Source organism: Acanthopagrus latus, chromosome 23 (genome assembly GCF_904848185.1).
Source record: "Acanthopagrus latus isolate v.2019 chromosome 23, fAcaLat1.1, whole genome shotgun sequence".
NCBI classification, from domain to species: domain Eukaryota; kingdom Metazoa; phylum Chordata; class Actinopteri; order Spariformes; family Sparidae; genus Acanthopagrus; species Acanthopagrus latus.
In genome coordinates, this window is record NC_051061.1 from 20,962,336 (window position 1) to 20,986,967 (window position 24,632).

The following is a 24,632-nucleotide window of genomic DNA, read 5'->3' on the forward strand; positions in this document are numbered from 1 at the left end:
TGCTTTTGCAAGGGATGACTGTGACGCTGCATGTCCAAGAAAACAAAAGCAACATTTACCTCTTAGTTCCTTTTTTAATGAACAACATGAAACAAATTGTTTTAAAATATTTAATTTGAGTTACATCAAAAAAATTTAGTCTGTGAGATCTGAAAGTGTAAATGTCTTCATATCTTTAACAACTATATATTACTACACAGATAAGATTTGTTACATAAAACATGTGAGTCATAATGTGACTCAGCTTTGCATGACACAAAATCACTATTGTGATATCCACAATCTTTTGAGCTCCTTTCCAAGAAATGCATTAAAAAAAACTGAACACAGATCTGAAGTTTCATAAGGCACATACAGTAACAACGTTTGTGTGTTTGCAAACCCGTGCCACTGTTGTTCAGAAGTTCAAACATGACAAGTGCGATTAGTTTTTCATTGCATTAAAAAAAAACAAAAAAAGAGTCTATGGTTAGTGTTTAATCTAGTTGTCTTGTGGTGTTGAAGATCTCTCAGACTCACCCAAACACACAGCATTAACTTCATTGCTTCACACTCAAGTATTGCTTCAACCTACACAAAATTATTCTTGCAGCATATTTTGTAACTGGGTATTAACCCTGTAACAGAGTTTGATGTGATACTACCCCTCGCTGTCCTAACCACATCATTGTATCATGTATCCTATTGCATTGTGGGAGGAGCCCACTCCATGTGCGGATATGCTCAAAGGCTTTTTGAGGTGTTGATTTGCTAATTAAAAAAAAAAAAGTTATTAAAAAAGGGAATAAATGCCCTCCTATTCTCTCCTGGTGTGTTACTCATACAGTGTTAAAACATCATATGTAACATTACTCCTTACACCTATGTACTGTAAGTAGTCCTCTCAACTCAGTTCCCTGAAAGGTTAAAATCCAGGCAGGTGATCCACAAAGACTGACTGATCCTGACACCAGCATGTGCATAACTTATCCTCTCTCAAGAGCATCTGGCACACAGGCTGCCCTGCTACAGCCTCCATGTCATAAAGACATTCTTCCCTCAGCTATAGCATTGTATAGCTCCTCGTTTACGGCCTCATAACGTGCAGCTCTTGCGTTCAAAAAGAAGATCTGGTCAGTAGTGAGGCGTGGGTCATATCCCTCCCTCTGCAGCCTGGTTTTCTGGATTTTAAATGTACCTATGCAAGAATGTGGAGATACATACATTTATTTAATGGTATGAAATTATAAGTTATAGCAAAAAAAACTTTCATGAACTCAGTATGGAAGATCAGGGCAATTTACCTGTGGTGTCTACTTGTGGGGAGATACGCAGGAACACAGGGCGAGCATACGGTGGAAGAGCTCGCTGGACTTCCTCCAAGAAACTGTTGCAGTCAAAACTCCCTGTGGTGTCTGCAATGGCAGCCATGCCGGCCTTACCTTCCACACCTGGGATGACACATGGAGTAATGAGTACAGTCACAAGCAATCTGCCTCAAAGAGAAATAACTAGGGCTGTAACAAATAAACGTGGTACTTTCTTTAAACTTGCTGTCATTATTTTCTAATTTACTTTACTATTTGTGTACTTTTTCTTCAGAGATAAGGACAGTCTCAAAAATGTCCACCTCTTTTATGTAACTTAACCTGGGAGTGAGTGTTAAGAACAATCAAGGTCGCAATGTAACACTGAAAGAAGTACATATAGAAAGTTAACTCTCACCTTGCACTGCCACACCATACACAGCTACATCAGTCTGACCCAGGAGACTGCTGAGAATGCCCTCCACCTCGGTTGTGGAAACATTTTCTCCTCTCCAGCGGAATGTGTCCCCTCCACGGTCACGGAAGTACATGTAGCCCAGTTCATCCATCACCAGCACGTCACCTACAGGAGACATATGGAACCAAACAACAGAAATATAATGATGAAGGGTTCATTTGCAATAACAAATAAATGCATTTTCATTTATTTTCCTAAATAATGGTTTGCACTCAAGGGACTAGCAATCAAACTGTGTTGGTTTATTTATTTGGACTCTCCATGTGTACTTTGAAAAATATGAAGGACTGGTAACCTGATATATATGCAGAATCATTTTTCTTAAAGACATTGTTCGCTATCTTCTTCCTTGTAGCATCCTGGTTAGCATAACCATCGAAACGCCTTAATGGGTCCTTTTGGTTGATACGACCCACCAGAAGCCCCGGTTCCCCTGCAAGACACGGTGGAGACTAATGGAGTGATTTCAGTGGAACAAAACACTTAAAAACCACAAACTTCATCCATCAAAGTCATTATTGAAGTTTTCAGTATTATTTACCAGGGCGACAAGGCACACAGAGGCCCTGGCTGTTTCGCACCAGCTCCATGCTGTCCTCGTCCACTCTCACCAGACGGATTGGGTACACGTTGGGGAGAATGCGACTGTTGAATCCGCAGGCTCCCACCTGGCAGGAAATAATCAGCTCAACTCTGATACACATTTGATTCACATTTTTTTTTGTGCAGACATAAGTAACACCGATTGCTGACCTTTCCATCCATGTTGGCAATGCTGCAGTTGCACTCGGTTGCTCCGTAGAACTCGCCAATCTGTGCCACCCCAAAACGTTCTGTGAATGCCTCCCACACACTGGGGCGCAACCCGTTTCCCACTGCCAGCCGAACTTTGTGGTCTTTTTCTGATGGTCGAACTGGCTGAGACAGGAGGTAGCGGCAGATTTCCCCGATATACTGCACCACCTGCGATGAGAGAGCAGTCTTGTTATTGCAGCAGCACTTGATCAAAATTAAACTTTTATAGTTATTGATTTTGTAAAATACGGCACTTCTGAACATTTTCCAAACACAAGCTCTTACAGTGCAGTTGTGCTTAATGCAATCTTCCCAGAAACGGCTGGCAGAGAATTTCTTCTTCACAACCACAGTGAGTCCGTGGATCAGGCACTGACCAACTCCCATGATATTACCTGAAAAGAAGAGATAGCAAACACTTTAATAAATGGAAACTTTGAGTGGAAACTGTTCATGAAGAGCTGGAGGGTAACATCATGTACCTGCTGAGTGATAGAGAGGCAGGCAGTCGTAGATGATGTCATCAGGGCGCATGCAAAAGGCAAAATACCCAAAAGCTGCGATTCTGTAGTAACTGTTGTGGGAACATAGGAAATATTCTCAGTCTATCATCATTTGTGCAGCAAATGTGGCAAGTATGGGGAGTTCTGCTTTTCTGTGAGTGACATACCGACTATGTACCACAATGGCAGCCTTTGGCAGTCCTGTGGTGCCGGAGGTGTAAATATAAAAAAGACGATCTGCAGAAGATAAAATACAGAGCAGTACAATTATACACTCCAGATTTAAGATCCATACAGGTAACAACATTCAGTCACTGTGTGAATATCCTTCTATATAACCTTGAACTAGGAGGTCACACTGAAGTAAGGATCTGTTTTATGTGCAAATGAGACATAGTCAAGAGCTGGTCAAAACAGTGGTGTCCAGGACATGACAAGACAACAACACACTGAATCACAAAAATACAGTGTGCAGACAAGACAACAACACTTAGGCATGTGTGAAGCAACTGCAGTGGGTAGTGACCACTGGCATTATTCAGTGAACCCAAAGAAAGACGGAGCAGAAAATAAAGTCGTTTTTATTCCACCGCATATTTTCCTGAGCAAAACAAATCTCTAGTGTGTCTCGGGTTCACACCTTCAATGGTGAATAATATATCCATTAATTTCTGATTTACCATTTTTCGGGGATATGGTTTGTTTTTCAGACCGTACACATCTCAGCAAGTAATTCATGCCTACTCCAAACAGCTGTCCAGGGAAAAAGGTCAATATCAGTCTTGAATTCAAAATGACTTATCACACTCAAAGTTCTACACAGCCGAGTGTTCAACTCATCACACCTAAGTCACATAATTACTGGAAAGCAATTTCAGTTCAGAAACTCGACAGCAGACTGAGAAAAGAAACACAAATGTGGGCATTCAGAACAGAGTAAAAACAAAACAGTGGTCCGGTTTGAAGAGGATGTTCACGAGGGAACTCATTAACAAACAGATGAACTCTTCAACAGAGTCAGAGTTGAGTTCCGGGAAACGAGAAGGTACTCACCGTTCATCCCTTTGGGGGGAACACAAGGTGAAGGGGAATGTCTAGCTGCAGAGGCTAGCATTGGGTCCAGAGGTTGAGCACTCAGGCTGGCAAGATGTTCTGCACTGAGGTCTCCTGTACAGAACCGTACCATGGACTGGCTGAGGGAGGACCTGACCTCCAACATGGCTGAACAAGAGGAAGATGGGAACAGAGGACACCAGTCAGGTCAGTTAAAACTCTCAATTTTAAATAAGAATGTACCGCAGGGTCAGAGGCTGTGTGCTGTGACTGCAGCACATCGTTATCATAGCCAATCATACCCAACTATCTCATGTCATGTCACTAAGAGAACACATTATCATAATGAACATAAACAAAGAACATGGCTATTTTAGTGCTCATTGCCATAAAGCTAGTATGTCAGTATTAGGACATCTTGGCTTCACTTTCCCTGTCATCCTTGTGCTACTAGCTCGCCAGTAGCTCTAGCAATACATCACCCTAGCCCTGTGGAAGATTCTGGTCAAATGCAATGAGTGCGCACATGCAGGCACGTAGGTGCAATTGCAATATCTGTCAAAATAATCACATGATTTCTTTGTGTATGTTTAGCCCTAGCTGTAACAATTTATTGAATCAAATGTCAAACTAATCATAATATAACGTCTGAGACAATTATGCCTATAAAACTGACAAATGACAACAACACAGAGCTGTGTGATGAGATTACAAGAAAAGCACAGAATACAAAATGGATGTCTGATCAAATAATGAAAATATTCCACTAACGTAATTAAATACACACACAGGTGGGACATCACAGAGACCACAGGGACAATGGAGTCACATGTTTCTATTGTAACAGAGAACCAAGAGAATCAAACATTAACTAACTTCAAAAAGAGATTGCAAAGGAGTTGTGATCATCGGCAGCATGTCCTGACCACATGACATGAGGGAGACACAGTCATTATCACACACAACATGGGTGTTAAAGTGTGACGCCACAGAACAAAATGCCCACTTGATGTTACACAGAAAATGTATCGATATCATGACATCTTTTAATGACTCTTACCATCAGCAAGCTCAGCTCCGAACACAATAGCTCGTGACCCTGACACCCCAACACAGTGCAGGAGGGAATCATGGCGAAGGTTGAAGTTGATGAGTGCAGCTTCCACTCCAACCTTGGCAAAGCCCAGCCAAAGTGCCACCTGTAACGGCCTGCTTTCCATGAAGAGGGCCACCACATCCCCAGAGACCCATCCCTGACCTCTTGCCCAGTGGGCCACTGCATTGGACAGCTCATCCAGCTGTGCAAAGGTCCATGTTTCACCTGTAGCCTCATAGATCAGCGCTGGTTTATTTGGGTGGAGTTTTACTGTCTGAGCGAATATGGAGGGAATGTTACTTCCATTGCGCATGTAGCGCCACAAAGCCATCTTCACTCTCAGCAGCACATACAGGCCGCTGGTGAGGGACAGAGGAGGAAGACAAGAAGAAATCCGGAAAGTAAATATGTAGAACCACTAGCATTACCAGAGTTATTATTTGGAAATATTTAAAAAGGACAACCTCAGCCCAAAATTAAAAATAACTTTTGATCTCTTACCAGCTGCAAAGGATTTAATGTTGGCAGTTGACATTTCTGCAAACCACAGCAGGTTGAAGGTTGACTTTTTTGCAAAAGCAAAATCAAATCTTCTTTCACAGGAAATTGGATCATGTCCATCCATTATTGTAACATTAACCCACATTTGGTATTTTTAACCCAAATCATAATTGTTCTCTAATCTAAAAAGTGGTTTCTGTGCACTAAATTGACTGGAGAATAAGCACAGTGTTGTGACGAGAGTGAGATAGAAATTATAACCAAACCAAATATAATGTTGCTACAAAAAGTTCAGTTTAATTCATCTGTGGTTTTGCAGAAACGTACTTAGCTCCCATTTATTCTGGCAATTGTGTTTAGTGCTTTTTATCCAAATAAATTGTTTTGGTGTGAGTTGTCATGTTTTGGAGACATTGACTGTAGAGTTGTCTGCCTTCTCTTCATTATAATGGAGATGGATGGTGTGAAAAACTAGCTATACCTGTACCACCCCACTGAAGGAAGCAAGAATCTGCTCATGGATGCAAGGCTAGTAAGCTAAGATACAAAGCAGAGGAGGAGAGATTAATGTTTACATCCCATGCTGTCATGAGCAAAGCCTCTAGTCCGTGAGTAGGTACGCTTTACTCCTGTGATGTGAAAGAATACTGTTCCTACATGAAACTACATGAAACAGCACCACAGGTGAACGGGGAAAATATGCATTTTTCTTTTTACTTGGGGTTGAACTGTCCCTTTAACTTACTTCAGGTCTCTCTTGGCAGTGCGTGCTGCAATGTAGAAGTATTTCCAGGTTCTTGTGCCCAGATATACCCCAAGGCCTGCTGCCAGACTCCAGGACCAGGACACCCCGAAGAGACGCAGCATTCCCATGGACCCCAGAGAGGCTGAGACACTCGCTGCATTGTGCATTCTTGCCATGGAGGAAATGGACAGAGATGGGCTTTTATGATACAAGCCTACATGGCTTCAGTCTTGAAACTGCGTACAGTAGAACAGGCTGGTACACATCAGACACGTGTTTTTTCTCTATTTTCTTTTAAATACATATAACTTAATAGCTAAGACCATTGTATAAACAAGCCCTGAGCAGGGATAAAGTTATAATTAAGATACCACACAGCAGTCAGCTCTCATTCAAGCATCGCCCACAATCAGACGTCAGTTAAGTGTCAGTGTGTCAACTTGAACCACACGTTACACACAACTTACCTACGAGTCAGTGAGCTGAAGCGATGTCACCTTTCACCCGATAACCCCGCCGCTCGAGGAACTTTTCACTTAAGTTACTTCCGCGGAAAAATTGGTCGAGTATTTTTAAAATCTGCCCCCCCCTCCCCGGATGTCGAGGCGTCGAGGAGCAGCAGGTTTTGAGGCAGCCAGTAGTTTGTGAGCGGTTCAACAGTTTGAACAGTTCACTGCTCGTCAACGCGGTTTTTGTGTCACAGTAAGCTAGTAAATAGTTTGCGTTTAAGCTATGTTTGAAAATGCGTCATACGTACACGAAGTGAGTCCCGTAGGCTGGCATCTACGGTGGGGAGGGGGAGGTCATAATTTGTGCCCGACATCCAAAACAGACCGAAATCTGAATGAGAGCAGTGAAATGCAGAGTGAATCAGGTTATTTTCTGTACTCCATATTGAATAGAGTCCTCGCTGAAGAAGCACCGCCCACCCCGGGGTGAAGAGCCCTCTCCAGCGGCTCTGCCATTGGCTCAACTCGACGCTTGTCAAGCTGTTCTCGATTTTGATTGGACGGCACTAGCACCGCCCAGTTGCTCAACCATCAGATTTGCAGGTGGCCGCTATTGATAGTAGCACCGGCTCTGACTACTAACTACATTCTGTGAAATGTTGTGGAAGTCTGTTTCCGTCCCACATTCACACGGCTGCCCAGTGGGCCCTCAGCTCTCTCTCAATGAGGACAACACCAGGGCCTGACAACAACACAACCAAGTTTTTACACTCCGACATTTTTCACAACACACACCAAAGTAGTAATTTATTTCAGTCCACAAACAGGAAAAAGTTAAACAACAACAGGGTCAGTGCAGACTGAGAGTCCTCCTGCGTGAGTCTGCAGAGGAGCTATATAAGGTCTCTGTGGGTCTCTGTGTGTGGAAAGCAGAGTAGATTCTGAAAAGCACAGTTTTCCTCAGTAAGATGTAAACCCACGGGTCCAAGATCTGATTCCAGGAGGCCATACGCAGGCTCAGCAGAGTGAACCCGTCCTTCGACTGTTCTGGTGATTCAGGGCTTTCTTTGAGCTGCAGCACAAGAATGTGGATCTACAAGGAGAGACAAAGAATTACTCATGCAGAGTTTTTACTTGAGCATAATATGCTTAGACATACCTGACTGCTTAAAGGTGCAACTTGTAAGATATGGCCACTAACTGCAGCTCATTATAGTTTTTGCTGTCGTTATCTTTGGCTGACTAGCTGAGTGCTGCAGGAATGAGTCTAAAACCTGGTTCCCTCATGTCAAAGTCAGTGTTTTTTTTAAAAATAGGTTTATGATTAAAGTAGGAGACGCATGAAGCGGGAGATGACTGTGGGAGTTTTGGTATCTGCAGGAGGGAAAACAAAACCTCTAATGAAGTGGTGATTAACTAAGTCAAACCGGAGGTGATTGTAAGAGGAAAGAGAGAGTTTTATTTTGTTTGAAAGAACTACTTTTTAATGACTTAACAAGACAGTAAATCTCTTCTTGGCTCTGTAAAATACAGAAAAATAGGTGAAAATATCCTTGTTGACATTTTGTTTACTCAGACCTGCAACATCATACATAGAAATCTTTTGACATAACGTCAGTACTATTGTTGACAATCTTTGTTTATTTTTGACTGTTTTATGCTAAAATGTCTGACCATATCTTATATGTTGCCTGAATGGGAACAAATCTAAAAGAGCAGTACTCACAAGAAAGGGAATCCAGCATACGCAGGAAACCACAGTGATCACTGCCAGTTGCACCAACATCTCCACATCCAACGACAAAAATATGGAGGAAGATGATGCTGAAGACATGTGACGAGTACGGAAAGATGTTGATTTTGGATTTACATCGTAGGATTTCCTTCTGGCCTGCAGCAATGCCACAATACTCACAATGTTGCAGAGCTGGGAAAAAATGAGTGCAGTGAGGCCCAGACATGAGAAGGCCAGAACCAGACTGTAGTCACCTGTAGACTGTGGATCATGGATACGCAAGAAACACCATGTCCCGGGATACTGAACAGTGTATGTCCCCACACCAGATAAAGGTAGAACTGCCAGCACAAGTGCAAGACAGGACACAAATAACACCGCTTGCCATGCATGAGCCAATGTGATCATGGCACTGTGGAAAAATGGCTGAGTGATGGCGACACAGCGCTCCACTGCCATGGCAAAGCCTAACAGTAAAGGGCATAAGCCAAAAAACACCATACTGGCCCCAAAGATCTGACAAAATTCCTTGGTGGGCTCTCCAAAGTGTGTTTCATTCTTCCAGTCCATGTGCCGATACAGGGCCAAGGCTCCTAGGATCACATGACCTCCCAGGTCAGCCACCAGCAAAGCCACTGTTAGTAGCAGAAATGGTGCTTTGGACTGGCGGTGAAGTCGGACACGGGCCAGGATGCCCAGAGCCGTGAGGTTGGAGATGGCACCAAATGTCATTGTGAAGCAGGACATCCCTATACCTGGAGGTTTCAAAAGTGACATGTTGGCACTGGGCTGTTCAGATGAATTGATCTTCAGGATCTGGTCGAGGATGGGCGGTGTAGAAGAGGTAGACAATGAAGTCAAGAGTGTAGATGGAGTTCTCATCTTCAGTGTCATCTACAGAGAATTACAAGCAAAATTAAAATACTTCCATTAGTTAATACAGAGCTACAAAGCAATCATTGTTAGCTGGTGTTTTTACGTCATCCTGTTGTGCTTTCTAAGGTCCCTCAAGTAATTCATCAACACCGGGACAACAGGGAAGTCCTAAATGCAAAACGGCCTTCTAATGAACGCTATGATGCCTTAATGGGTCAAATGGTCTGCCAAGGACATTTGGCATTTAGACCTTAATTAACGGAGCTACTGCCCATGTAATAATGAAGCCTGCCAGAGCCTTTTCCACAGGTTGTTTTAGTCTCCGATTTTTATACAAGGACTTGCTTGCAATACAGAATTCAGCGATGGGATTATAGAAGGTTGTTTTAGAAGGATATTATGCAGATTGTGCAGGGTGTCTGCATTGCAACTTACAGTAACAGGAGGAGGACATATTTTATACTGAGACACATGACAAACGTCCTGAGCTAGTGTTAAAATTCAGAAAATGTACCGTATCAAGTGGATGCCCTGAGTAGAGGCTTAACAAACTTCTAACGAACGTTACCGTCATGTGGAAATGTAGGGAACTTGTGTCATCTGTGCTGCTTTAGTGTGGTTGGGTTGCACAAATCTCCCACCTGCCACGAACCTACCTTGCTCATTTATTTTCCACTCTGTAAAAGCTCCTTGTCCCACATCTCCTCACTTGACTGTTACCCCGACTCATTACTCCATTTCAGCTGCCAGCATTTTGGTTTTGGCTGAAACTGTCATTATGCTGTGAGTATGCCAGGAAAATACTTGGGTTTTAAAAATGTGAGATGCATTATAACTTAGAATCAGCCTCTGCCTTTGAGGTTATTATTACTATTATTAAACTTTCAATATGTAATTTCCACTGATAGGGGGCTCCCCATCAAAAGAAAACATTAGACATCTGCATTGGTGGAGCCGCTATTCAGCTGCTAAGAGCTGCTAGAGTGTTAAACCAGACCTGATGAATAAAAAGTCACATTTATAGATCTGCTCTGATCTGGAGCCATTTACTGACGATAGGAGAGCTCTCAGATTACCTTCCAACTTTTGGGATTAAAAAGTGGATTTATCTTCATTCCTGTTTATCAGCCCGACTGCGGCTGTGATCCGCTGTTTGTTTTTACACCACGTAACTGTAACGCCAAGTGCCGACTGGAGTTGGAGGGGAAGTGTTCTTTACGTATTGAATGTAATGTTACAGAGAGGAGAGTTGACAACGAGAGAGAGGATGGTCGTCTCAGGTGAGTGCCAAATAGTGAGAATTTACCTGAACTGAAGCAGAGACTTCCCTTTCCTTGTTTGCTGCTGCTGGCTATTGTTAGCTCACAGCTAATGTAATAAAGTGATCAGTCTGTTTGTGGCTGGTAAACAGTTCATAAGTAAACCAGATAAACACAAATGATCTTGCAGTCAAACTTACTTTGCTGCTGGTTAATACACGATTTAACAACCAACATTACTGATGTAAATCTATCTGAAGTGACGTCAGACACAAATGTTCACACACGAGGTAGTTGTGAAATTTTACTCATGTTAGGTTTTGTGACCTTTTTGTGATGCATCCTGCATGAACTACTAGCCTTGATATTTGTTACTTTGTATTTTGGCAATTGATTGATACTCTCCGATAAAGTGCACACACCTTCTTTGGATGGAGATCTTCAATCACACAAAGCACTTTTTATCAGAAGACATGGAGAAAGTCAGAACTGCAGTTAAATTTGCTCTGGTCTGATCAGTAGAATCCTTTGAATCTTGATACCTGTGTGCTTTAAGAGCTTCCTCCACAGAAACTCTTGAGGTTACAGACCTCTCATTGTTAAAAAAAGACCCCTTGGAGGTTTGGAGGAACTCAAAAATCTATGCTGCTTCTCCTTGTGTTAACACCATTAACTCACATCTGATCAAACAGTGTAATTGTTGTATCCTCTTCTTTCATGTTTTTTTTATTCTGCAAATTGTTTTGATGTATCATTATCTCTGTTTCATCCCTCTCAATTCTTCAGTGAGCGATGTACCTACACAGAGATAAAGTACCTCCCTTGAGAGTGTGAGGAAATTACAGAGGAAATCCACGATTAAACAGAGACCAGGGTCCCATGCACAATTGGGAGGATGTGATCAGTGGCCAGAGAAAGTCATTTTGGAGATGATTTACCATGGAAACTCCTCACTGTATCTTCCCTCAAACATCCAGATGTCTCTTAATCTCTTGTTTAATTCTTATCTCACTGAATAGTCTTTAAACAAAACATTTCTCAGCAACTCAGGTATAAAAAAAGACACCTGGCTAATTTCAGAGTTGTGTCCCGTCTGTATTATCCATGTCTTGAATAGCTCATTGGAACTGTGTGAATCTCTCTCTCTAACTCTGCACATCTCTCATTCATAATTCAAATGGATTAAATAGATGACATCAATGAAAAATCTGGCTCCAACTCTTTAGTCATGCCTCGGTATTTATTTCTTATATTTTGCATATATTTCAGCTTCACTTTGTATAATTTGCTACAGAGAGGAACGTACTAAGTGTGTTATCTGTGACGTAAATGACCATTAAATGGTTATGAATAAGTAATAAATGAAACTTACCTTCAAATGACTCTGGATTGTATTGGACGGTGCAGAATAGATGGGAGAGAACAAACGTGTCTCTGGACTGCAGCGCTGCCTGATTTACAACGTTCAGTTATCACTATGGTTCACAGTTATTTGCTCTTCTTCTCCTCCCTTTCTTTGCCCCCTCTTCTTCTCAGGCGGTTTCTTTCTCTCCAGTCAAGCTGTCTCTCTCTCTCACTCTCTCTCTTACTCTGGAGGCTTTGCAGCTATTTATCTGCACACGCTGGACTGGCATTTTCCATCCTGCCTCCCCCTCTGGATGTATTTCTTCCATCTTTTCATCTCCTCTGCTGATCTTTTGAACCGGCCATCACTGCTGTTTTGTAGCACTTACCGTGTGCTCGGCAAGACGTAGAATAGTGAGAAAAGTAATTTGTCATCAACATTCTGTCTTTTTCTTTCTCAAATTATCAGTGAAATGGAAACAGTTTGAGTCTGTTATTCAACTGGTGCTATGATGTTTGATGATGATTATCATCCGCTGTCGGTCACATGAATATTAGCACAGAGACATGAGAGGAGTTTGCAAGAACATGATGACGACGAGGTGCTTCATGAGTTTCTGTTACACTTGTGGGAGAAAGAGTTACTGTGATCCATCACTGATCATCTCCCTGACAAATATTTTAGAAAACATTAGACAAAAAAGATAGATTTGTGATTTAAAGATAAGCCTCAGTGTGTGGTATACAAAAAGATGTATGAGTTGTGACTTTATAAACCTTTACAATGTTTGTAAATGTTTGAGAGGTAAAACTGCATCCACACTGATACTTTCTGCAGAAAAAATGTTTTCAGGACAACTCAAGGTTTGATTACTAAAATGTAAAGACCAATTTGGAGACTTCAGAGCTGTTTCGGGATCCCATCATGTCTGTATCTCACATAAACAGGACGGAAGAAGAGATTAAGTTCGAGGTTATTTCCTCAGTACGTGTAACTGTCTCTATCTTTTCAGTCAACCAGCCAGATACGTAAGGAGTTATATAACTGTGTTAGACCGGAAGGTGAAAAAAACCCCGAAATGACCATTACATTGATTTATTGACACCATTAGTTTATTGCTATTTCTGCTAAATCTGGCCTCTGACATAAATACGTTTAAAGAAATATATGCATTTGCCCTTCTGCTTTTCAAATCAAGTTCATGTTTTAAAGAAAATAATTCAAGAACAGTGGTGGAAAGACCTCAAACATGAAGTACAACAGAATATTTATTTCATTTAAATCTTGCAGGATAGGCATTCTTTGAACATTCAAGTTTTAAAACACTTTTTAGCAGAACTTGGTAAATAAAAAACTCTTTTCAAATATATTTAGATATAATACAACACCTGTTACAGAACGCTGAAACAGAGCAGGATTGCAGTCACTTACTGTAATATATAATATTTTGCCCATCAGTATATACACAAACATACATCTGAAATATTATTTTCTCATTATTATATCCTCTTCTTTGTTTGTCATGTTTAAATAATATCATTTTTGACTTGAAATGTCTCCCAGATTGTCTTTGCATGTTGCATAAAGTACCTGGAGGACACAATAAGCCATATTACATACACCTGATTACACAGGTCTTCATAAATACCATCCATCTTTTTGAGATTTATTTTTTCCAGTTTTTTTTCCAGTTAAAGTAAAGCACACTATGTTCTTTGACCATGAGTCGTCATACTAGTTTTGCTTCAGTATCAAAACATTAAGTTATTGAGGACAGATTAGTCTTTTTTATAGTGATACGCATGTGGAGTGGCATTTCTTATTTTCTCATTGACCGAAATCCCTAATTTAAAAAAAATATGTAACAACCAACAGTTCCCTTTCGATAGCTTAAAATACAAAGACCAGCTCATTAACAACAAAGTAAATAAAACAATAGAAATAAACTATTTACAACTTTTTGCAGTAAAACAAAACAGCTGCATTGGCTACAAATGGCAGGACAGCAGTTGACTGAATATCTGAGATGGCAGTCTTCAGGAAAGAATCTGATTTTTTTCACGCTCCTCAGATGTGAGACTCGCCAGTGTCCGGGGTGCTCTTGGATGCCTGCAGGACCACAAAGGAGAGAGAGACGAGCTACTGAGTCACGAGTCTGGGTTTGGGTCAGATTACTTGTGATTGATTGAATAATAAATACGTGTTGTCAAATCTGAATGCTTTCAGGTTTCTTCAAAATCAAACACAAAGCCACAAAATATTCATAAATACAGATGGTGAATTAAATTAGAATTGACTATAACAGCTGTATTTGCATAACTTCTGCAATGTGTGTATTCTACAATATGTGGGAGGCTGAAAGTCTTTTGTGTCAGTTTTTGATGCTCCTGTTTTCCATCAAAGGCCACATAGAGAAGAGAAGCACTCGCTAACAATGTTTATCTTCCTCCTTTTAGTATAAATAAAAGATTAGGAAAACAATCTGAGAAGAGTTAAACACTTGACAATTACTCCTTGACAGTGGCAACTATTCTATAATATCTAGTTGCACATTTGTTCCTATGTAGTTTGGACTGATTATGGTTATATTTGTAATCCGATTACATAATCCCATTTACATATAATCCATTTACTGCTGAACCCTGAACACCTCATCATCTTCAGACCCTGAAAAAACTTGCTTTTGGAAGCTTTCCAGAATTCAGCTCTCCGTGACGTAACCCCGGTCTCTCAGGCAATCTCATTACGGACAAAGTGATAAACTGCTTGCATGGATAGTAAATGTGTGATTTAATTTTACTGTGTGAGAAATTAAAGACGGGGTTAGGGGTTCTCAGGAAAAGTTGTAGATTCAGTATTTCACGACCTTGGAATGAGACTATTTAGAATCGCTCACGCCATCATTAAAATATTTTTATTTTCTTTTTCTTTTATGAAAGTAGATACTGTATGGTAGCCAAATAAAGTAGTGACTATGTTGCACTGTGATGAAATTAGTGAAGATGACTGGATCTTACAGTTAAACCAATATAAATAACTGCTTACCTGAGCTCTGCCTGAGTACGAGGAACTGAACTCCGAGTAGCTCTTCTTCCTCGGTGCACAGCATCTGGACAGGATGTTTCCATACTCTTCCCTCACCTAGAATCACAATAAATACAAATTGAGTTTTGACATCAGAAAATCCAGCAAACTTTATTTTTTTGGAGGATTGTGACCGACCTGTTTGGAAAAAAGGCAGTGCATGACGAAGAGCATAACCCCTTGAAGGCTGCCAAGGATGGTGAACAGGTAGGACATGACAATGGTGCCCTCCTCAAACTGGAAGCAACCAAAGATCCACATGGTGCCCAACACGCAGAGCTGAGCCACTGCAGTGATGGTGAACGCCCTGCAGGAGGCAACAAAGACACACACTTGTCACATCTGAGGCTCCTCAACAGGAAACAGCTTGCTAAGCAGTAATATGAGAAATATATGCTGACATGTTAAAGCACACATGCAGACCTCGTCCATACACACACATGGAACACACTGACTCACTTTATTTTCTGCAGATTGTCAAGGTCAGGGTTTAAACTTGAGAACTTCTGCGCCAACTTCCACACCGTGATGAGAAAGAACAAAATGTTGACCTGAAAGGAGATAGAAGTGTTTTTTTTTCTTTTAAAGCACTGAAGTCAGTTTGAGGGATATCGTTTTATCTTTATAATCATTTTACTCACAAAGATGATGACACAGGCAGGGCCAAAGAAACTCCAAATGGAATTCAAGTTCAACCAACAACTGAAATGCACATTGAGAGTTTATGGAGCAGATTATATGTCAAAATAACCCTGAATTAACTTATAAATGATAATAAAAATCAACAAGACCAGCATCAGAAGAGGGAACTCACTATCTCTCAGTGCCGTATCCCTTGGGTTTAACTAGGGCGGAGATACCGACGATCACAGCTGGGACTCCGTAGCCTCCTGCCATCATGTAAAGGGTCTTGAAGTTGGTGTTAAAGACCAGGACTACCATTCTGAAGAGTTGTATGCCCTCCAGACACATCCAGCAAAACGCCGCCAGGTAGAAGAAATGCAGCAGCCCTGCAACCACTGAACAGCCAACCTAATGCAGCGAGGAGAGGGATGAGGATCAGGGTAACAGCAGAGAGAAAAGGACAAAGAATGCAGAGGAATGTGGAAAAGAAACTTCTTGCTGAATTGTTGTTAATAAATCTACAGCACCCACATAAATCATTCAGGAGCTGCGCTGTTACTCAGTGTCTATTCCTCTGCTCTACTCAAGGGCGTCAGAAATATTACTGCGCTCATCTGGACACTGCAGGCATTTTGATTGCTCAAGCTGTTATTTCACAATTGTATTTACCTTGTTCTCTGTGCGGGAGATGCCTGCAAGGAAGATGAGGACGGCGATGAAGAGGCTGATGCAGAGGTGCAGGTGGATGGTGGTCCTCGGGCTTTGAATGGAGCGGATCAATGAGAACGTCAGGATGCAGATGAACAGGCAAATTAATGAGAAGGACAGACCAATCCAGGTGATCAGCTGCAACTCAAACTTGTTCTGTTGGGAGAGAGAGAGAGAGAGAGAGGAGGGTGACATTGCAGAAAACAGAAACAGACTGAAGTTTTTCGACTTTTAGGTCTGAACTATATGTATCATCACGCAGTTTTAACCTCCATCTCATAGAGCGCCATGAGCACCGCAAAGCTGCTCAGGTGGTTGCAGGAGCACACGGTGTATTCAGAGTTGGACTCCACCACACTGCACCCACTGTCAGACCACGTCCCACCTCCCTCAGAGGAATTCCAGAACACACAGATGTGGCTGGATTCATTTGTCTGTGAAACAAAATAGAGATAATGACCAATTATAGAAAACGATATTTTCATGCAGTGAAAGATTGTCATCCACGATAAATAAAAACTGTATGCTACCTGATTCAGGTGGTGGAAAGTTAATAGGATTGGTTCTTCGAGGTGACTGGTGTTTCTGTTACTGACAGTGGCAGTCACAACTTTAGAGTTGATCCTAAAGTTTTGCTTCGCTTTTGGTTTCATCCCACTAAAAAAGCCGTCTGTAGAGTCGTTCAGGTTTGCATAGCTCAGCAAGGACACTGTAGTAAAGCCTTTAACAATCACAGAAGGATAACACTGGATTAACTTGACATTCATTACATTCGTAGGTCATCTATGTCTAAATGAAAGCGGTTACAAATGTGTTAATTGCATGCATTATCATTACCAGGGTAATTGGAGAGATCTCCAGCAGCTGTCTCCATCCGGATGTCCAGATGGGCTTGCTTAGATGATAAAGTTACAGGTCCCTGAGGTAAGTCAGCCCCCATTTGCACCAGCAGCTCCAGCTCTGAACCCACACAACACAAAGATCAGGTTTTTAAATCAACATACATCGCCTGTCTGCTTCAGCTAAAAAGAAGTTGAGAGGGTGTTTAGCAACGTTTCCACGATAAGATCCCAAAGACTAGGAACCACCACAGGAATCAGGGTCTAAATTTAGTTCTGGGGACTAGACTAGACTATTTCAACCCACTGAAATGATGCCCCCAGAATAGTGACTTCAAGCTTTGTCTTTCATCCACATTTAAAAAAAAAAAAAAACTACAGCCACAAATCAAGCGTGATCGACAGCAGCATGACTTGAATATCCCACATGCTTGCTGTTGTTGCAGAGTCACACAAATAATGACAGTTGATGCTTTTTTCATATGTCAGTGGAATCATTTGCCTACTGTTCACTGGTTTTTATAAAACAGTGGGAAAGCAAAGAACAGGCTGAGGGAAAAGTAATTCCTGGGACAAAAATTTCTGACTACTTTGGGTGGAAACTTGGCTTTAATCCATGAATGAAGAGCTCCGAATGAACGCTTGTACGTGTCTTTGTGAATGGGAAACCAAAGCAGAGAAAGCAAGACAAACTCAAGTGCTTCACTTTGTGTCAGTTTGTATTGAACCTGTGTGAGTGGTGGATCTCTTTGTCCCAGGTGGTGTAATGAAAGGTCCAATGAGCCTCAGAGTGTTTTCCACCAGGTCCAGAATGGTGGAGACTTTCCTGTTATCTTTGAAGGGTTTGCCAGACAAGAGCTTGTCGATCAAGGCCAACAGTCTCTGCAGCCACAGGAGAGGAGGGGAAGAGGGAGAAACATGAGCGTTTGCACGGAGAAACAGGAGACAGAGTTGGGCCGAGGCAGACTTTCAGGCTGCATACCACCTCAGGTCAACATAAACAGTCTGAGCTGAGCAGAGACATCTGAACATGTGACAGAGCTTGGAGGGGGTGGGACTTCCTGTATCTGTGCTGCTTGTGAGGAGCTGATTTTTGCTTAATCAAATGGCATTTCAATTCATTTCTGTGCAGAAATACCTTCAGTATGTCCTCTCCATCCAGTTCTGTTGGATCCTCACTTTCTGTGAGCTCCAAGCAGCCTTTTCTCAACCGCATCACAAGATCATGTGCAACGGATGATTCCTAGATATAGGCAAAAGTTCAATGAAAAGTATGAGGTGATGGACATTTTAAACATATGTAATGGATAGTTATAAGAACTATAGAAATGTACCTCTTTCAGATGGTCTATGTCTTTGAAAACATCACAGTCTAACGCTGAGGAAACAGGATGTTTGGTTTTATTACATGTGCTTGCTGATGACCTGTTTCTGTTCTGTTCATATATTTACTGTACAAACACCGGCTCAGTGATGGATGTTGGAAAAATTTGAGTGTTGCTTTGTCCTTACCAGTGCACTGAGACTGGTTGTTGCCATAGTTGGTGAACCCTGCATGGCATGCACAGTAATGGCCGCTGGCTCCACGGTGGCACGTTCCATTTCCACATATTGTCTTATCAATCAGACATTTGTCTAAAACGGAAACAAATCAGGGAGAGAAAAGAGAAGATGGCTATACTCTGTGCTTCAGGTAGTGCTAATGGAACATCAAATATCCTGTTCCGCCAGGAATTATGGATCGTAATTATCTCAGTATAATGTGCAGAACATTCTTGCCTGTCTTAACGTTCAGATCTTAGGATCAATCATCTTTGAAGTCAGAACAAAAATCGAATATTTAAAGTATTTTGCAGCATCACGTCGTAGCCCTCACCTTCACATCGCTCCTGACCCCCAGAGAAGTTAAACCTGCCAGATTCCAGTCCAAAGCCAGCATTGCAGACACAGTAGTGACTGCCTGGTGTGTTGATGCATCTCGCACTCTCACCACAAATCTTTTCGTCTTCACACTCGTTCATATCTATGTGAGCAGGCAGACGACATTTAGCAATAGCAGAGAACAGAAACAATCACTCAGCCATCAATGTTCTCACCAACTATAAACAAGTCACATTTGCATAACATCACTGCAACACAGAGAAGAGGTACTATTATATATACATACATACCGTATAAGTAACATACCACAGTGATATTTTATAGTGTGGGGGTACTGATGAGTATCTTACCTCTACATGTCACATTGTCACCATAGCGGAACATTTCCACTCCAGTAGTGGTTTTGAATCCATCATCACAAATGCAGGAATAAAGTGGAATTGTGTTGAAACATTTGGCATTGGGTCCACATAAGTCCGGGTTCTCCAAACACTCATTGACATCTTAAAGAAAAATGCAAAGAAAGAACGTTTTTATTTACATGGCAGCAGTAACACCTCAGTGGTAAGTCTCTGTCACAGTTAGATAGATACACAGGATAACTTACCTTTACATGTTGCAGACGTATCAGCTGAAAAGTTCTTTGTGTTCATTGATGATATAAAACCATCTTTACACTGGCAGTAAAAGCTTCCTATTGTGTTGAGACAGACTGCATTCTCTCCACAGGGCCCAACGTACTCGGGATTCTCTTCATCCTCAGCACATTCATCCACATCTTAATAAACAGGAATTATCACATAAATAACATCATTTAGCAACAGATGAAGAACAACTCATGTCTTAAACTAAGTAAATGTAGTTGGTTTTTGGTTTCCAAAATGTAGTGGAGCAGAAATATCAAATGAAATAAAATGGAAACACTCGAGTGAAGTATAAGTTTACAAAACTGTACTTATGTACAGTATGTGAATTACATTCCATCACGGTAAATATTCTATTCTTTTTTCTAAATGCAAGGATGAGTAAGGAATGATAAACAAACCACACGTGCCACAACCTGCTGGATTTTACACAGTGGGCTATTTGTTAAGATAAGCCTGTTATTCATACCGATGCAGTCTCTCTTGGAGAGATAAAATCCTTTAGGACAGGATGGTTTCGACTGGACCACAAAGAAGGAAAGGTACAGAGCTGAAAAGAAAGCAGGCATCTGTTAATCTACAGTTTTATTATGAACATTAATTCAACATCTGCCAGACCTAAGTTTAATCTACATGAACACATGGGGCCTTTCAGAAGCTGAAAAAAGTTAATCTCCCCAAACCCACAATTTTGATCTATCATCAAGAAAAAATGGGAAAGCTAATCAATAACATCAGGGAAGGATTTGGGTGAAATACGTTTGAGCCACACAAATCAGACCAGAAATGCCCTGAGAAAAGGTGAATTTCCTCATTCTCCACCCTCGTTTCCTCAGATTGTTCCAACAGCATCTGCACCGTAATTTAAAATGAACACATGAGTGTCAGGAGAACTCTGCTTCCTATGTGTATGTGTAAGGAAACATCAGCTGGCATGGCGCAGTCATAAAAGAGCATTACATCCGTGAGGCTGTGAGAGTGCAGAGTCAGTCCTCTGTGGTCGCCTAAATGACACCAGATGGGTGTAATGTAAAGTAGATGGAAACAGGAAGAAAGTGTCCAGTTATACCTTCCACTGTCAGTTTGTAAAATAAATTCAGAATACCTCTAAAATACATAGCTAAGTAATTATTTATTTAATCCAGAGAGGCATGTTCCCACTTATCTGGCCTTGCAGAACACACTTACTTTTGAAGAATTTGCTTCAACACTCATAAAATGGAGGTGAATGAACTTTTGTACTTTTGAAAAACAAAACTTCCTTGTCAACATTTTTTTTTCCCGCCCCTTGGAAGAAAAATGTTCCCAGTGACATCTGTAGATGTTAAGTTTAAATAAAGATTCAGCATGTTTCTGGTGATTTGGAAGAACTGATGATTTAAATACTAAATTCAGGAACTAATCCAAATAGAACTGACTTACATTAACAGGATATTGAGGATATTGTGCCAGCAGTTAATGTTCCTGCAAACCACAGTAAGGTCCATGGTTGACATGTGTACCAAACGTGGCATATCACCTTCACTAGTCACACCAATGGATATTCTCAAGGATGCATGGAGACATTTCCAGCAATGTTTTGGTGACCAAAACTGTCTATTTTCACAAGAAGTTGGGCCATCGCCGACCGAGTGTGGCGAGAACACAGGAACAGGTCTGTAAAGCCAAACGACGATGCTTCCCTAACCCCTAACAAGAGTTAAATTGCAAGTTGCAAGATAAGGTTCACTGTTAACTTCTCTGTGGTTTTGAAACATCCACACTTCACTTTTTATCTTTGGTTTTGCGGAAACGTACCTGGCTAACATGTATTGCTGAGATTGGGTTGAGGTAATATTGAGTAAAAAAAAAAAAGGTTGACTAAGATTGTGATCTTTGCGTTGTGAAATGTTCCACTGCTCTCAGATTCGGTGATACAAACTAGGATACCACAGTGTTGTTACTCATAGCAACGCACACTGTTTCCTCCTCTAGGGGCAGATGAGTGTGGTTTGAGGTCACTATCAGGTGACAAGTAAGTGGGTGTTGATGAGCTCATAGCGTATAAATATCACTTTAAAAGCAGAAGAACAGAGGTCCTTTGAGCACTGGGGCCTTGATAGCTGGTTGTTTGAAGGAAAGCGGCTGTGTTAAGCATCTCACTCTTTCCTTTACTCCTAATGTACTGGGAGTCTTTCCCACCCAGGCTTCAGACCCATCTGCTGCAGAGTGACTCTCATGAAGAGTTGGGAAATTTTGAGATTCTCATTATTATTATTTTGTTGTCAAGACTTCAGATAAGATTCCTGTCAGATCTGATCTCAGCGGAAAGATGTTTCAGTAATAAAACATGGATCAAAATAAGCATGATTATATACAATTATTTGATTTTTTTCTGTAGCATTTTACTTTTAATTGTGTAATTTTACGTTCTGTAAAATGTAATGTCTGGCTGAAGACACAGCAGTATCCGTTACCATTCCACCAGACTATTGGGCTTTCTTCTGGCAGGCGCCGCACTCCTCTCTATAAAATAGTATGTTTTGTTTTCTCAGTTTCATTTTACAACCTTTAGGGGCATTACACATTACACATTACACATCATTACACATTTTCAATGCTCATGTCATGAGGTGTCACCACCTTTTACATGACATTACAGCCAGGGCCCAGAAGAAACTCTGGCTCAACATGAAAATGAGACTTCCCTCTTCCCATCCTCCAAGCACCACCAGCAGCGAAGCAATTTTAAAGGTTTTATTCAAAAACAAAGCTCGCACACGTAAAATGTCGTAAAATGACAAATAAATGTACCTTTACTCTTTAACTGTATTTCAAATTTCTCTGTATACCACTTTGGTCACCACTATTAGACTTATTCCCTTTAAAATACATACATATACTGACAGTATACAATAGGTTAGACCATGACTGTTATATAACATCTGCTGTTTTGTACAAAACTCCTGGCAGATTTGAACTAGAACAAGATATAAATATCTATCCTTAAAAGTGTTCAGCCTACTGCAGCCAGCCAGTTTCGCTCCTTGAGGCACAGAGCATTTTTAAACTTTCTCAGCAGAGGATTTTCCATCTTTACGACTGTGCAGATGGATGACAGATGTGACTCACCCAGTATCAGGAGGTTCCACCGGCCCGGCATGGTGAAGAGGGAATCTCTGTCCAGATTTGTGTCAGGAAAGTTTAAACAATCAAAACAAAAACCTGGGAAGTGTCTACATTTAGACAGTGCAGTTCTCTTCCTTTTCCAAAGTTTCCAGAGTTGTGTCTGTAACTTAAACCTAAAGGAAAAAATACGTCTGTATACACCAGTCAGATTAATAGGAATGGGAAAAAGTAGCGACAGCACGTGCTGATGCTAGCAAATAAAAAATATATAAAAATGCTGGAATCAGTAGACTCTCGTATCATATGATGACCTCTCCTCTTCCTCACACTCTGTGCCTCCTTCTCCCCTTTGAATGTTCATGTGCTCTCACTACTGAGGTGACATGCTAAGATGACGCAAGTTTTTTGGGAGGGGTTTCTCTCTCTCTCTCTCTCTCTCTCTCTCTCTCTCTCTCTCTCTCTCTCTCTCTCTCTCTCTGAATCATGCCTATGAGGTTTGTAGTTTTGAACTTCTGCTATAGTTGGGGAGGGGCGATAGGGTGAGGAAACAGCTGTCTCGACTCTTTTCCATGACAACCAAATGTTACTAAAGAATGCTTAAGCACAAGCAATGTCTGTTTCTGCTCTTTCTGTCTTTGCTCGTCTCTCTGTATCTTTCCTCTCTGCTGGACTGTTGCTTGTCGGAGGGCAGCTGAGGGGGGCTCGGACTGGCCATTGTTCTGCTGGTGGGTATACCCTCCCAAAAGCAGAGACTCTGCACCCAGCTGGCTAACTATGGTGATGACATATATATAGCTTTTGCCTCCATGCGTCTGCCTAGAACAATGTAACAATAGTAACAGTGTTGGGGTTCATTCGGAGTGTATTTATGAAATGCTCCATTCCCAGAGGGAACACCTACTGTACTACTTTAAATAAAAGTGCAGATATAGTAAATCAGTAAGGTCATGGATTCATGTCTACTGAAGAACTACAAAAATGGTGCATACTGCTACTTTTAAGCATCTATCTCAAGTTTTTAAAAGTGCCAAATGAATGTCAGTAAGAGGACATGCATTTCTGAGAAACACTGGGCATGAAGAAACATAATGTTCCTCATTACACATTTTCAATGCTCATGTCATGAGGTGTCACCACCTTTTACATGACATTACAGCCAGGGCCCAGAAGAAACTCTGGCTCAACATGAAAATGAGACTTCCCTCTTCCCATCCTCCAAGCACCACCAGCAGCAAAGCAATTTTAAAGGTTTTATTCAAAAACAAAGCTCGCACACACTCAAACAAACACGCTGGCAGTCTGGCTGGCAGAGGAGAACCCACAGGAACTGGTGAAAAGCCAGCCTTTAAGCTTCTGGCTGCAGGACTGGAACCAATCAGCTCCCTGCACAACCTACAATCAAACACACCTGCAACCAATCACACACTCACACTCAGGTAGAAGATGGGTATTTAAGCAGAGGCAATGGAAAGCACAAACAAATATGGTTATACGACCTCCAGGGTCGCAACACATGACTTTATTCATGCACGCTTTTGGGAATTGTACTGACTCGAGCAATAAGAATCTGAGGAAGTGCTGTAAGTGGCCAAATGAAACAGAACAAAACAAAACGTATAATTT

General features: G+C 41.3%; 3 protein-coding genes across 4 annotated transcripts; all 3 read right to left on the reverse strand.

Annotated features, from left to right (window-relative positions):
• Positions 1–96: 96 nt before the first annotated feature.
• Positions 97–7,369, reverse strand: slc27a1a (solute carrier family 27 member 1a). Of its 2 annotated transcripts, none has more exons than XM_037088928.1 (13): positions 7,215–7,369; positions 6,458–6,625; positions 5,176–5,570; positions 4,116–4,283; positions 3,230–3,299; positions 3,042–3,133; positions 2,845–2,954; positions 2,518–2,727; positions 2,306–2,432; positions 2,060–2,197; positions 1,705–1,869; positions 1,284–1,430; positions 97–1,177 (listed from the first exon to the last, which is right to left on the reverse strand). In XM_037088928.1, the coding sequence occupies exons 1-13, from the start codon at positions 7,238–7,240 to the stop codon at positions 1,020–1,022; spliced, it is 1,974 nt and encodes a 657-aa protein (XP_036944823.1). In that variant the 5' UTR covers positions 7,241–7,369; the 3' UTR covers positions 97–1,019. The 2 variants fall into 2 exon arrangements, with proteins under 2 accessions (XP_036944823.1, XP_036944824.1); XM_037088929.1 differs by having other exon boundaries at positions 6,925–7,356.
• A 60-nt stretch (positions 7,370–7,429) lies between these two features.
• ptger1c (prostaglandin E receptor 1c (subtype EP1)) lies at positions 7,430–12,316 on the reverse strand. The gene is made up of 3 exons (XM_037088932.1): positions 12,149–12,316; positions 8,633–9,535; positions 7,430–7,999 (listed from the first exon to the last, which is right to left on the reverse strand). Exons 2-3 carry the CDS (start codon positions 9,533–9,535, stop codon positions 7,757–7,759), a joined length of 1,146 nt encoding a protein of 381 aa, XP_036944827.1. The 5' UTR covers positions 12,149–12,316; the 3' UTR covers positions 7,430–7,756.
• A 1,055-nt stretch (positions 12,317–13,371) lies between these two features.
• Positions 13,372–23,365, reverse strand: LOC119013987 (adhesion G protein-coupled receptor E5). Its single transcript, XM_037088927.1, has 19 exons — positions 23,013–23,365; positions 20,371–20,451; positions 19,865–20,035; positions 19,608–19,760; positions 19,253–19,399; positions 18,889–19,011; positions 18,711–18,754; positions 18,515–18,619; positions 18,105–18,258; positions 17,375–17,497; positions 17,068–17,258; positions 16,807–16,971; positions 16,499–16,693; positions 16,020–16,237; positions 15,847–15,907; positions 15,665–15,756; positions 15,344–15,512; positions 15,167–15,262; positions 13,372–14,230 (listed from the first exon to the last, which is right to left on the reverse strand). Exons 1-19 carry the CDS (start codon positions 23,041–23,043, stop codon positions 14,189–14,191), a joined length of 2,361 nt encoding a protein of 786 aa, XP_036944822.1. The 5' UTR covers positions 23,044–23,365; the 3' UTR covers positions 13,372–14,188.
• Between the last annotated feature and the right edge of the window lie 1,267 nt (positions 23,366–24,632).